A 15003-nucleotide genomic window follows, 5' to 3' on the forward strand; every position below is an offset into this window, starting at 1 on the left:
TATGCTATATTTCAGCATATTAAAATACTATCAATTTATGTATTGAGTGGAATAGCTTCTGCATTTGTAAGGACGAGCTGCTGACCAAAATAATATGAAAAGTTTGTCACTGAATATCCACCACTAGTAGTATTGAGGAGAAAGTTTATTCTCAAAGTATATTAAATGGAACATTCTTTGTTGGTTTTGCAGCAGTATAATTAGATATAATTATGTATGCAGATTCATATTTACTGATTCAATAACTAGAAGGTATGTTCACTTCTTTTCAATATAATTTTACAACATTTCTAGTCAGGATTGGACAAGGTCAGCTTTTGAAACTTTTCTTTGTATCAACATTTAATACCATTTTAGTTAAGTATCAAATTTATTGATGCAATGTAATGATGTGTGTATTTCTTGATAACCTGTTTAGCTGGAGTGAAAATGAAGTATCCGTCCTGTTATGTGTTTATCACTGAAAGTGATGAAGCAGTTAGGACAAATTTTTCTCAAGGAGGAGCTCCAGCTGCCAGTAATCACACCCCATCACAGCCTTTTCAGAAGTCCAGTGGCCTCATGGATATCTTGACTCCGCCCACTTCACCTTGTGACACATCTTGTTTAGCCAGTACTTTACAAATTACCCCCAATTGTGGTGTCCCTGTGCCTGGTTGCGTCACCCACATACCAAGTCACCAACTTCCTTTCTTTTCCGAAGAAACTTGTACCATCACTACACATCGACTTAAGTCTGGTGCTTGGCAGGACAATATCATGCATCATCATACTCCAGTCCAAGAAAATTCAGAACCTGAAGATTCTTGTCTTATGGGACAGTGGAATTTTAATGAACCATGTACTCAAATTGGATGTTTCTGCTTTCGGTACTTACATTGTTCATTAATCTATTCTTTTACATAAGAACTAAATATTTAAGTCATTCTTTATTAAATTGTTGGTTGTCTTCAAGGCCTTTTAAGAATTAATCACAATTAGCTCTTAAGTTTTTAGAACCCGTACTTGGTTATTTCATTTTACTGTTTCCTTCAAGTTTTGAATAAGTCATAGTTTTCTCTTGAGTTTTCAGAACCCCATACCTTATTATTTTATACTATTGTTTTCAAGGCTTTTTAACACTCCTACGAAAAGTGGGGCCTAATAGGCCCCAGAGCAACTTGAAAGGTTATTAATATTAGGCTAATAAATTTGTATTAGGCCAAATTTATTTATTATTTAATTAAATTATTATTTATTATTATTAGGCCCCACTTTTCGTAGGAGTGTTAAGAATCAGTCACGATTATCTCTTATTTTCAGAACCCATAACTTGCTATTTTATTGTACTGTTGTCATACTTATTTCTCGTTTTCTGAACTTGTGCCTTAGAGTTTTATTATACCCTCTTTCATTGGCACAGTGATATTTTTTGCAAACTTGTACCTCAAGAAACGTGGTTTCGATACCTCTGGTGGACAGAGCACAGATAGTCTTTTGTGTAGCTTTGTGCTTAATAACAAATAAACTATCTTATTATGCTGTTATCTTTAAGTCCTTTGAAGAATCCATCATGATTATCTCTCAAGTTTTCAGGCTCCAATGGTAAATGGTTTTATATTGATACTACTGGTTTTATTTTAATTGGCGAACATTGAAATTGTCTGTATATCTAGTTTACGTGAAATATAATAAAAGAAAAATGCAGTACTTCAGTGATTTAAATCAAAATTATATTTAAATCTTCATAATAAAAACAATTATATTTTATTCTGTTAATGTATCAAGAACTGTATAATAACTTGCTATATGAACTGGCAGAATAATATATTTGATTTTTTTAACCAGTTGGTAATAGTTTTGTTTTATTGAAGTCTTTTTATGGCTAAAGAAATAATTGTCTTTCAGGTGTAAAACTAAAAAGAAATCATCAAGTGGAAAATCTGGATTATGTTCAAATGTAGCAAATAATGTGTGTTCTAATTCAATAAACTCAAGTGTAAACAACTGTATGGCTTCCAACCCTACGCCTGTGTCACGCAGGGGAGACAAGGAGAAAGGACAACAACGATCGAGAGGTATTGTACCATACCATAAAAGAAATAGCCTCTCAGATCACACTGTGATTGAAAGTTTAGGCAGCCCAGCCACAGTGGTGTCCTCTGAGTTTTCAGCAATGAACTCCAGCTGTATGTTCATTGCAAAGAACACAGGTGCCATTGGAGAAGTTCCCACTACCTTACCTCAGTTACAGACATCATTAGGACAACTTGTGGCTGTAGAATCATCACATCCAGGAACTTCCTTATATCATGAAGGTATCACTTCGCAACCATCTTCTTCGGACCCAGCTATGCCTACGCTCTCTCCTCATCCACCTGTTATCAAAGATGACCCAGAAACTAAACAGCAAAATCATTATCCTCAGAGCCCTGCAGTTGGCACAGCTATAAGTTTAGGAAACACTGCAAAAGAAAAATATGCAATGGACCAGGTATCTTAAAACGTGATTATTTTATATGGCCACTGGTAAAAAAATCTGGTTGGCCAAAATAATAAAATGTATACATTTGTAGAAACTCAAATGAAAAATTTAATTCATAAGTTGTGTAGTAATTATAAGTAAACATTTTTAGAATTGCTAATTAAAGACTGATGGAAAGCTTAGTTCACTACTTTCAATATTTAGTTAGTTTCTGAATTAAAATCTTTTTATAGGAGTGATAGTAAATTAAGTAAAGTGACAAACCATGTATTGTTAACACCTAAAAACAGTAGTTTTCACTCAGACTATTGGAGGTTTTGCTTTTAAAATTGTCTGCTTACTGTTATGTGTAAATTAACTATCTCAGTGATTGATTAACACCATGTAACACAAATTTTGTTTCTGGATAGTATGTGTTATTTCTTAATTGCTTATGTTGTAAAAGTACAGAAAATGGCCATTATTCCCTTCAAACTTTGCTTTTTTGACCTGGATAGTGAAATTTAAAAATTAACCTATTTTCATGTAAAACAGGCAAATTTGCACATTTTCATTTACAAAACAACATATAAATCAAGATTTACATATGTTTATACTAAAGTTATACAAAAATGTTTCAGAAGTGAGTAGTTTTTCAAGATTTGCGACTGTGATGTAAATCACTTTCATGTATCAGCCTCCAAATATAGTCTCCCATCATGTTTTCATTATACGCTCCTTGAATGAGTGCCACTCGTTTGGGTTATGGGCAATTGCAAATGCCTTGCACATTGTGGCAGAAGAAGAGCCAATCTTGATGAGTGAAAAAGTTTGAAAAATGTTGGTGATGCTTCCTCTGACTTGCAACTTGCACACTTTCATCTAACAAATCCAACTCTTTTAGTCTAGATGTCAAATGCTCGGCATTTGCCTTTGATAGACCAAGATCTCTGATCAAGTCATTGAAGTTTCTTTGGCTGGTGTATTATGGGTTTCTCTCACCAGCTGCACCTCTGAAAGAGTAATTTGGATCTTCGAAGTCTACCTCTTCTTTTGATTTGCTGCTCTCTTCTAAGGATGGCTGCTTTCTCTCTGGCAGAGTGGGTACAGGGAGCTTAGAGCAGAGTGGTACTGGGGTGATGGATAGTGGAAAGTCCGGATACATGATAGCAGATGCATTCTTGCCAGCCCGATGTTTGGAAGGATCCACCATGTAGAAGTAGCAATTGCTTGAGTGGTCAGTGGGTTCATGCTGAATTCTTGAAACAACAAACTTCACAGCTCTCTTTTCCTTTCTGTACCATCTTTCAAAAGAGTAAAATAAAATTGTTATTATGAAAAATAAATTTATTTCATCCACAGTTAATGTGTAAGAGGTTCACATAAAATATTTTACATGTAATACTTTTTCTATGCTATTAGAAATTAAAAAATAATAATAAATTAAAAGATATTTAAATTAGTTTAAAATTTGTATAATATAAAATCTTACTATTCAAGCAAGCAAAAACTGTCCTTCTTGATGCCATCTCTGATAAAATCAAATAGGTCTATATGTTCACTTTGGCAGCTAGAACTAAACTGAATTGGTGAGTGGTGAGCCTCTCTATATATATTACTATGGAAAGTTTTAGAAAATTCTGAATGGTTCTTGAAAATTCTCATGAGTTCGAGAAAATTCTTTATCAGCTACTCAGCACTGAATCTACCTGGAATGTTCTGGAAAATGAGTAAATTTGAAAATTTCATTAACAAAGTCACAAAAGCAAAGTTTGAAGAGAAAAATAGGTCTCTTTCATTTACTTTAGGCATAAGCAATTCAGAAATAACACTTTCTGCCCAAGAACAAGAAAAAGTGAAAATGTTGTTACATAGTGTAATTTATTTTCAAGGAGATGGTGAATTTTAAAATATGTAAAAACACATGGATGCACCTTCCTATGTCATTTTTAGGTTAACCTTTTGTTCTCTACTCATCAGTAAAATTGTTAATACCCATACCAGCTGTTCCAAGATTCATTTTTGATGGGTTTTTCATCATCAAGAAACAGTTTCCTTGTCTTGCTTGGTTTTATGGTTTTTCTGTTGTTGGTCATTAGGTAACTTTAATAGCTCAAAAGGAAAAAATCTATATAGAAAGAAATAAAATAATTCCAAAGTGAATCATAAGTATAATAATTTTTTTAAGTGTTTACTTTTTACACACAAAGTTCCTTTTTTAACCCCCAGCTGGTGCTTGCTGTAGATGAAGAAAGTAATCATTTTGTTCAGCTTTTTCATAACTCTATAAATTCAGTCTCAGCAAAAATAAATTTCATTTTTTCAGGCACAATCACCCTACCACAATCCATTAGTTCAGTTTGATAATCACAGAGTATCCGAAGCGTTACCCACTACATCTTATAGTAACTTGTCTGCCGATGATCAAAAGTCAAGTCAGTCTGCATTGTTAATCTTTCCACCTCATGTATCCCCTCATCCAAAAGTTTCTGCTCAAGTCATCAAGAGACCTGTATTATCCATCCACGAGGATGAGGATATGGAAGAGGCCGAATTTCAAAGAAGGAAGTGTTTTTATGACTTCTCGAGCCTTCATAATACAACCTGGTAAGTAGTGTTTTAAACAAACAGGAATATTTTTTCACATCAACATCAGTCTGTTAATTTTAGGACTTAATTTGTGTAAACAGTTATAGAACTTGAAACAATTTCTCTCACAATTTCACTGTAGCTTCTGATAATATTTTGAAAAATTATTACATACACATTATTGCCGACAAGACAGCTGGTTTACGTGTGAAGGGTCGGTATATAGTGGCACAAACAACCCCTGGGACTGTTATCCAGGGCTTATTAATATTTTTTTGTGTGAGCTTGTATACCTGCTGTGGTTAACAGGTTGAAAATTAATGGTTTTACGTATATCTTGTATGTAATTTGTGACTACAAATGAGTTTAACTCATTTGTAAACTGAAAGTCTAGAAATAAAGTGAGATGTAAAAAAAATATGGAACGCTATTTATAAAAATCAAAATATTTTCATTAGCTCCCAACCTGTATTGCATTCTTTAAATTTATTTTTATGCTAAATGTTGTAAAAGAACAGTTGGAGATAGAAACCTCATGGCATTGTTAAGAATGGAACATTTTAGTCCTGGATCTGCAGTCTCTGGGTAGATAGACAGGAAACACCACCATATACCAGTCTGTTAATGTGTTGAAACTTGCAAACAGTGATTAGAGTTTAGTTTATTTATCCTTTTTACCATACAAATAAAGCAAAGATATGAAAAATAATAAAAATTACCTGTTTTATATAATAGTGAAGTTATTAGGGGAAAAAAAAACTTTTTGTTGTGTCTCACCCACTGGAGTATCCTGCTCTTTTTTTGGCAGTGATGACATAAAATAAAATCATTCAAAGAACATCATATTTAATAGTTGTTTTGATAAAATAAATTTGTCTGGTTATGTTGTCTGAAGCCAAGGTTGGCTGATTTGTTTTACAGGGAACCAAATGAGAAGAAGAGAAAACAGTTCGCTTGTGGTCTAGGTTCTGAAGAAGATGGTTTCTCGGGAGACAATTTTCAACAGTGCCTCAAAGGTCAACCAAAAGAGTCAGTTTCCCAGACCTCAAAGCCTAAAGACCCTTACGAGTTTAGTGATGAATTTGAAGAACAGGCTAGTCCGTCCTCAGGTGGATCAAGTTTCAGAAGTCGTGTTGATTTGTTTATTAAGGTTTGGTTTTATTTGTTTTAAGATTGTGTCTTAAAAAATGTTATTGTTGAAGTTGCATAAATAAAAAATAATATACATTAACTTTATTCCATAACCACTTGTAACTTTTGAGATGTCCTTTGTGTGCTGCTGAGAAGAAATGTATAATGTCCCTCGGAAATATTGAATATTCCTTGTTTAGTAATACTTTAGTGTTGTTATAAAGTGTTCAACTTTGTCTTTTTAGGAAGAAGAAAAGCCAAAAGAGCCAGAACTCATTCATCCTCCTCCTGTGCCCCTTTCAGGAGATCTTTCTAAACCAAGTATCATAAGTGAATGTTCTTCTATCACTTCCCCACCTACTCCACGCCTTCAGAGTACTAGTTTTACCAGAGAAGAAGACCTTCAAGTTACAGAACATGATTTGGAAAATATATTTGAAATGTCATCCTCAGAAGACAGTAATGATGAATTGGTAGGTTTGGTCACTTGGAAATATAGGTTAGAAGCCAAAATTAAGACCTGGACAGAGAGTTTTTATCCATTTCAACACACGTCAAAGGCCATGTCATCATATTTGTTGACTTGCATTAAAAAGTTTTATTGAAGTACTATTTTATGAATCTATGTCCATAAGTTTGATATCAAATTGTAGATTATAATTCAAATTTTGATTTTATACATTGGTTAATTTCTTGATTTGAATGTAAACATTTTTTTAAACAAAAAAACACTTAAATATTGAATTTTGTGTGTTGCATATTATGTTAAATGCAGCACTGTTTCAAATTATATGATTTTGATATCCGAATACATACAAAGTCTATAACATCTTACAAATAAGGAACTCAAATTATCAATATTGACAAGTTAGAATATCAAATAAGAACCTCCTGTTTTTTTCTGTTTGCCAAGATATTGCTACATTTATGAAATCAAATATAGTGGCCCCACCATCCTCTTTATATTTTTTTGAAACAACAAATTTATGCTTAATTCTGTCTATGATGTGTGAATAAGCAGTCAGAAACTAAGAAAGAATGTTCATTTCATGGCTTGCTCAGTCCTTTTGAAATATTCAGATGGCAAACTTTCTCTTTTGTGCTAGTTTTGAAATGATTAGGTAAGACTTAATTGATTTTAAAATTTCATATTTTTAGCCTCAAAAACAGCTTAGTTACTGAGTTTGATATATTATAGTGGAATTATATTATATCAATATAGTAATTTATGATTTTTGGTTATTTCATAATGTATATATAAAACCTTAAAGTATAAAATTCACATGCACAATTTGATAAGGCTTAGCAACCTATAACAAACAGCGACCTGGTATGGAGGTTATAACTAGAAGAGATAATTGTTTTCTGTTGATCTTTATTTACTGTTCTATGTTTAAGAAACTTTAAGTTTAAGAACTTCTTTGTAAATAATAATAATAACTTATTTATATATGTATAACTGAAATGTGACTGTATTTTAAAAAATACTAGTCCACTAAAACATAGCCAGGACAGGTCATTTTGTAAAGGCTAGTTTTATGTTCTTGGATACAGTTACATAAGTGCATGTGTGCCACATCATTGCAACTTCTGTAATGTTAGCATGGCACAGCTGTAAGGTCAATTTAATAAAAGTAATAAATATATATATATATATATACATACTGTTATAAGATTTTAAACTGTTTAGATTTATCATTTGTGTCTTCACATTATAATCTGTAATCATTCTAGAACACAATGCACAATGTGTATTTCCTAATTTTTTTTATGGTGGTTACAAGGTTAGTCAAATTGACCAAACCAGTACAGAGATTAGATAGTGAAAATAACAGAAAAAATATTAATTTTTTATTTTGAAAAAAAAAAAATTGATAATTATCTGGAGGTTATAATGATTTTGCATATGAAATTCAAAAATGTTTTGATGCATAAAAGTATTTTTAATCTTAAAATCAAAATTACTGGCATGAGGAAAACATTAGTTAAAAAATCTTAAAACATAATATAAAAAAATGTAATATTTTGAGTATGAAAGCCTTGCAATGTTCACTGACAGTCTGCAAAATTTTGTGAAGGTAACCTTACAAAATTAAAAGTTATAACATTAAAACTTTAACAAACAGAAAATGGTTATGAGGTCAATCCGTGTGACAAAGCTTATGCTGAAATTGCTAAAGGATAAAAATTGATATGCGTATAAATATTTTAGGAGTTCGGTAAAGTCTCCAAACTATCTCTGAATAACACCATACCAGAATATTTTATGATTATGTATTTGCTTCATTTTAATTAATATTTCATTTGCATGAAGCATTAATAATGGGATTGTTTTGCAATATTTGTCAAATTTTCAAATAAAACAGAAGTTAAATTATTTGATATACAAATAGATTTTATTGGTAATATAAAAAAAACATGATTTTATTTTTATCAAAACTTGACTTTTCTTAAATTTTCTAATTATATCTTTTCCTTTGGTAGTTTCAGCATCCAGCTACACCAAACTCTGTAAAGATGATGAATCATTATGAGGAACAACAGCCTATCGCAAAATGTAACAAAGATAATACATTGTCAGTACTTGGTAAGAATATTCAGCATTTTCCCCATTTCTAAAAACTGCTGGTAAGATATAAATAGTTTTAAGTCTTTACTATTTAAATTTGCTAAACGACCTTTCTTTTTCTGTGTTATACAATATTCATTTTTTATTTTCTGTGATATTACTAAGAAATATCTGGAGTAAGAAAAAAATAAAAGGCATGTAAAACAGCTTCTTCATCCCAATATGCTCTTGTTAGGCTTGTAAAGCTAGATTGTGTTCTGTAGTTGTATGGAACACCATGCAGATACAGAAATAATGGTCCTATGGTGAGACAGCTGCAAGTCTACAGACTCAATAAAATTTGTGGTTAGATTCTCCTTGGTAGATACAGCAGATAGTCCAGTGCTGTTTTGCTTTAAAAATACCAAATGAAAATAATGTTGAACAATAGTAAAAAAAACATTGCTTAGCAAAAAGTATTTGGACTAGTTTTACACTGCTTCTCGCTTGAAGATAATTATATATTAGGGCTTTGCAAACAAATCATATAACTTTTCATGGAAATATTTAGATTGAAATGTGCACATTGGCACTTGATATTTCTTCGGTTGAGTATATTTTAATTGTGTTCTACCATTTTAGTTTGTCTTAAAATTTACTAGCCAAAAACAGAGCTGGAAAAAAAAATACAGAATTCTTCCTCAGAACAGTAAATAGGTTACCTCTCTGGCATTTATAGGTCCATGATGTTTGACTCATATTTTCTCTTATGTCATGAGCATCAAAGATAATTTTGTGGCATGTTAAAAAAGGAAATTTTTAACAAAATGTTTGCAAACTTTGCATATGGAGAAGTACGAGTAACGTAAGAAATACATAAAATCTATGTTTGTAATAGAAAAATTGTTTACGTTGTAGTTGTGCTAAACATGAAGAATTGGTTTACATTTTTCAGTAGTGAAATATGTTTTAAAGTGCAAGTTTTTTGTTGTTTTTCTTATTATAAAGAAAACTTTTCTGACTACCATATGAAATGGCAACTACAAAGTCCATGTTATACTGTAGTTCAGTGATGTATAGGATAAAAGCAAGTATGACAGTGTTTAGTGGTATTTATTGTTGAATTCACTTTAAGAACAACATATCTAGAGTGGTTCCCTGTTTCAAAGGAGTTGGTGATCTATGCACATTTATAAAGATAAAGTGTGTGTTTATATGAACCCTAACTCCTACCAGCCTATTGGGCCAACCTCAATCAGAATTTGTGTGTAAATTCTATAAAATATGAGGAATGTCCTAAGGTGGTCAACGTATTGAATCAACCTCAAATAGTCTTGGCAGTTTGATGCTGTAGACAAAGTTGAATATTCTAAAAGGATTTAAACAAACATGGGTTTTCTATGGTCACTGAGATACAGGGTGTTCAAAGGAGGGGGATCACCTCAAAATCTTTTTTTTTGTTGATAGATGTAAAGTACAAAAGTGGTAAAAGTTTGAGATAAAGTTTATGGTCAAGATATTACTTTGAAATATATGATTGCTGTTAAACTTGCATTGTTTTAATCAAGTTTAAACATTCCCCATCCATTTACTAGTATTTTAGCATGTGTGTCATAGAACTATAATTTTCTTCTAATATATTATTGTTTTATTCTTTAGGGTCAGCAGATCTGATTAGAATGTTCCCTACACCCCCATCTTTAGAGCATCATGTGACCCCTTCCCCTTCTGGGCCTGTGGGGATTGTTGATGGCACACTAATGGATGGAAATGACTCATCAACATTTAGGGACAGAATAGATGTTTGCCCTAACTACTATGACAGCTCAGGAATGTTTGAGTCAATTAGAGTAAGTAACAACATTATTGCAGCTTGAAGTAATTGAATTCTAAACTTTTTGTGGTTTATTAGCCAACATTTCTTATATTTGTTTAATTAGAAAAGACGTTCTCATAGTTCTCATTCTATTTAATGGCTATTATGAACGTACAAACTTTGGAATGTATAAAGCTTTCAGATTAAACTACATTGTATTAATCTCTCAGTGAGTTAATTTTGTAAAATATAGAGTTAAAATTTGCAGGGGAGCATCCAGTAGCCAGAATTTTGAATAGAACTTTTTAAAACAATTGCATGTTATATCCTCTGAAATACATAGATATAGTTTGTAAATTGATACTTTGTGAAGAATGAATAATATTAAGGGAACTTTCGGTAACTTCATTTAATCCAAAACTTCTAATGTGATGTGACATATTTTTGTAACTGTGTATAAAAGGTAAAATTAAAACAGTCTTTTCAATTTAACGTAAAAGTACTCTTTCTTAGTATTAAAATGCAAGGTCAGTTGTTTAATAGTATGAATTTTATTTGGCAAAAACAAGATCAAAAATCTTCTTTAACTGTTTTATACACTGTTCTGAAGGATACATCATTATAACAAGGTTAGTGCTTGATATGTTGTAGAAATGTAACTTCAGGACACTAGAAGGATCCACAAAAACATTTTATCTTTTATTTTTGCATAATTGAAGAAATAAATTTTTGTATTCAGAATCTGTGTTCCTTAAGTAGAATGCGCATTTTTTATTATTTCAGGATTGGTCATACGTTTACAAGCCTGTAGTGCAGTACAAATTGTTGGGTTCTACGAAATATTCTTCAGTAAACAACCTCCCAAGCTCTACACTACCCCCTCTCAACTTGCCTCCAGAAATGTTGTACAAACCTTTTTTTATGCATTTAAATTCAAACACCGGAATAATGCACAGAACATGTGAAACTGTTTCAGATAAACATATTTCTAGGTAAATTCTGTTGGATTTGCTTTTAGTGTATACATTTTTGTGTGGTTAATTTTTGTCTCAAAGAATGCTTAAAATGAATAAGAACTATCACTAGTAAATAATGCATGATGTATGAGACAATTTGTTTGTGTCAGCAGTCAGAGAACCATCAAATTTGTGTAGAACTCCAACACTACTGGCTTGGAAGCATCTCACATTTATATTTGTTCCCCAGCATGTTTCACTGTTTATTTTGTATGTTGAAAGATATTGTTGTCTTCTCTACTGTTCAACAAACTAGCACTGATTATCTCCAAAATATTTGACTTCATTTGTAAAGAGCACCCTCTTATGGCTTTGCTCATCCCCATTGTCTGAAGTCTGATACCCAGTCCATCCTTTTGGTTTCTAGTGAGTTTTGGTACTCTTAATTTGAAGTGCTTGAAAAGGGGCCCTTTTGTGTGTGTGTGTTACAGTACTTGAAAATATAATAACAGAATATACTTACCTTTAATGCATGTTGTGGCATTGAAATGCAATAGTCTTTCTTTTCTTTTTGGTCTACATTGATATGTTGAACAGATAGGAGTTATAAAAAATTTCAGTGGAATGTGATTTACTTTGATGCAGATTTTAACTTCCATAAAGTGCTTGAAATTGAACTGAGCAATTCATCATGAATCGTGTTATGCACATCTTACTATTTTCTAGGTAATATTCACACCTGTACGTACAACTAGGTAATTTGCAAAATTTATACTAGATTGCTTTTTATCACATGGAGAGCGTAACTTGAATTACTTAACATGATTTGTGAAGAGTTTGAGCTTTCTGCTTTGACTGCTTCTGTTGTCTACAGTACAAGTTTTATCAACCCTTATCAGTTTCCATGCATCTCCTGTTGGAACATGAAATATTAAAATTTTACCTTGATCCATTACATGGAAGAGAGCAATCTTCACTGACTATAACTTTTGATTTCTTCAAGTTTGCCCTGTGGCATTTCTGTCCTGGAAACCTTAGTCACCACACTAATGCTGAATACAGTATAACTGTGCATTTATTGGCATCTATAATGGTTTTGCATTGTCTGATTTGTTGAATGATAGCCAGTCACAGTGTGACCTGTCAATATGAGTTGAATGATGTTAATTTTCATATGGGACTGGCCAGGAAATCTCATAATCCCTTTTATACCCACTTTATGCATTGTTTCTGTGAGTATTTCAAATATGTATATTGTTTCTTATCAAATGTAGTTGCGGTGTTGTCAAACACACTTCTTGATTCAGATGTAATTTTGATGTAATATCTTACACATTACCTACTAATATTGAATGAGTATAATGTCATAGAGGTATATTTGGTGTCATTACTAACTTCTTGAAATTTTATTTGACTATAAAATATTTTAAATTCTGGGTTGTTTTTGGTTTTGTTTTACTTCCTGAATGGTAATAAGAAAAGCAAATCATTCTGACTTACCATGTCATTTGAAGGATTTCACATCACACTGATAAAGACTAGTGATGTAGTACAAAAATGTTAACCAGTTTTTTTCATGTTTACAAAGCAGAACTATCATTAATGTGCACAAGAAAATATGCCAAAAACTGTTTTTGCACTCAGTAAAATGTTTTTCTTAGTAGCACAATCTCTGTCTGTGGTCATCTAAGTTTACTCTTTTTCTTTCTTTATAAAAACATTTGATCTCTTAACGTAATGCTTTAATACACTGCTGGCCAAAATCCTAAGGCCAATGAACATAACATAAAAATATGCATTTTGTGATGTTACACTCAACCACTTATTTGAGTAGAGCTTTGAAAGATGAAAATAAGAAAAGGGAAAATAAAACTAAAAAAAAAAGTTATCATTTAATAGGGAAAATGTGAACACTATGAAATTAGCCTAAGTACTAGCTGGTCAAAAGTTTAAGACCATACCAAAAAGAAGTCCTAAACATGGTAGAAAATGCCCAACAAGAGGACTCGGTAGTGAGTTGCACGGCTGTCATTGCGAATAACTTCAAACATTTGCTTTGGCATGGTCGATGTAAGCGTTTGCAGATGGCCGGCTGGAATGTTATTTCAAGTGGTGAAGATGGCTTCACGAAGATCATGCACTGTTTGGAATTGATGTTCATTTCTATAGACTTCCCTTGCCATCCACTCCCAAACATTTTTAATGGGTTTCAGTTCAGGTGAACACTCTGGATGGTCCAAAAGAATCACGTTATTTGCCATGAAAAAGTCCTTTGTCCTGCGGGCATTGGCATTGTGGATTGCAGCATTGTCCTGCTGAAAGATCCAGTCATTTCCAGAAAAGCGAGGGCCTTCAGTCAATAAGGATGCTCTCTTCAATATGTCAATGTAGCCAGCTGCTGTTTGACACCAGCCAAATGTATAATGTGAAGCTCCATTGTTCCATGGAAAGAGAAAGCACCCCAGATCATGATGGAACCTCCTTCACTCTGTCACATAGAAAATATCTCCAGTGGGATATCCTGATCGTGCCAGTAACATTAGAAGTTATCTGGACCATCCAGGTTCAATTTTTTCTCATCAGAGAACAAAACATTTGTCCACTTTTCTACATCCCATGTATGGTGCTTCTCAGCAAAGTTTAACTGAGTTGTTTCATGGTGTGAGAGGAGGCGTGGCCTTTGAAGACGTTTACAATTTATAAAGCCTTTCTATCGTAGATGCCGTCTTATTGTTCTTGAGCTACATTTTGCATCCATAGGGCCTTAATCTTGTTCGACAATCGGCTGGTGTCTTGTCAGACAACCCGTTGAATTCTCCTGCTCAGCGCTGGCAAAATTTTCTTTGGCCGACCACTTGAAATATTTGTTCTGTAACCCTCAGAGTCGTTTAAGAAATTTGCAACAGCAGTTTTACTATGCCCAATCTAAATAGCAATTGCACATTGAGAGAGACCTTGCTTTTGCAGCTTTACAATTCTGCTGTGTTCAAACTCTGTCAATTTTTTAACCTTTGCCATGTTTTTACCCAATGTAACACAGGAGATGTTGACAATGCTAAATGCTTGAACACAAATGACTAAATTTCATTACGTGTTTACCAATTACTGCTTCATTTCAGTATGGTCTTAAACTTTTGACCAGATAGTATTTAGGCTGATTTCATAGTGTTCACATTTTCCCTATTAAATGCTAAAAACGTTTTTTATTTTTATTTTCCCTTATTTTCATCTTTCAAAGCTCTACTCAAATAAGTGGTTTACTATAACATTGCAAAATGCATATTTTTTCTTTATGTTCATTGGCCTTAGGATTTTGGCCATCAGTGTATATTGATTTTGATTGTATGAATTAGTAGTTGTGGCAAAGCATTTGGCAGTGTTTTTTATTGCTTTTGCTCACATTTAACATGAATTGTACGTGGAGTGAAGTGAAAAACTGTTTTGTTTGAAACTGTGTTGTTTGGTTTATTACTGATATTAGAAAGAGTTATTAAAGAGCAGAATTCAATTGCTGCAACAT

The 15003-nt window shown here is 32.5% G+C and overlaps 1 protein-coding gene across 2 annotated transcripts in view; it reads left to right on the top strand.

Moving 5' to 3' along the window:
- The window catches only part of LOC143253770 (mediator of RNA polymerase II transcription subunit 13-like), a 64209-nt gene that overhangs the window by 27600 nt on the left and 21606 nt on the right, over nt 1-15003 (top strand). For both annotated transcript variants that reach the window (XM_076508118.1, XM_076508119.1), the window contains exons 7-14: nt 419-869; nt 1888-2473; nt 4770-5050; nt 5954-6182; nt 6409-6636; nt 8648-8750; nt 10371-10561; nt 11311-11519. In XM_076508118.1, coding sequence (XP_076364233.1) covers nt 419-869; nt 1888-2473; nt 4770-5050; nt 5954-6182; nt 6409-6636; nt 8648-8750; nt 10371-10561; nt 11311-11519 — 2278 coding nt within the window. The remainder of the gene's footprint in view (nt 1-418; nt 870-1887; nt 2474-4769; nt 5051-5953; nt 6183-6408; nt 6637-8647; nt 8751-10370; nt 10562-11310; nt 11520-15003) is intronic.

This window comes from Tachypleus tridentatus, chromosome 6 (assembly GCF_004210375.1).
Source record: "Tachypleus tridentatus isolate NWPU-2018 chromosome 6, ASM421037v1, whole genome shotgun sequence".
NCBI classification, from domain to species: Eukaryota; Metazoa; Arthropoda; class Merostomata; order Xiphosura; family Limulidae; genus Tachypleus; species Tachypleus tridentatus.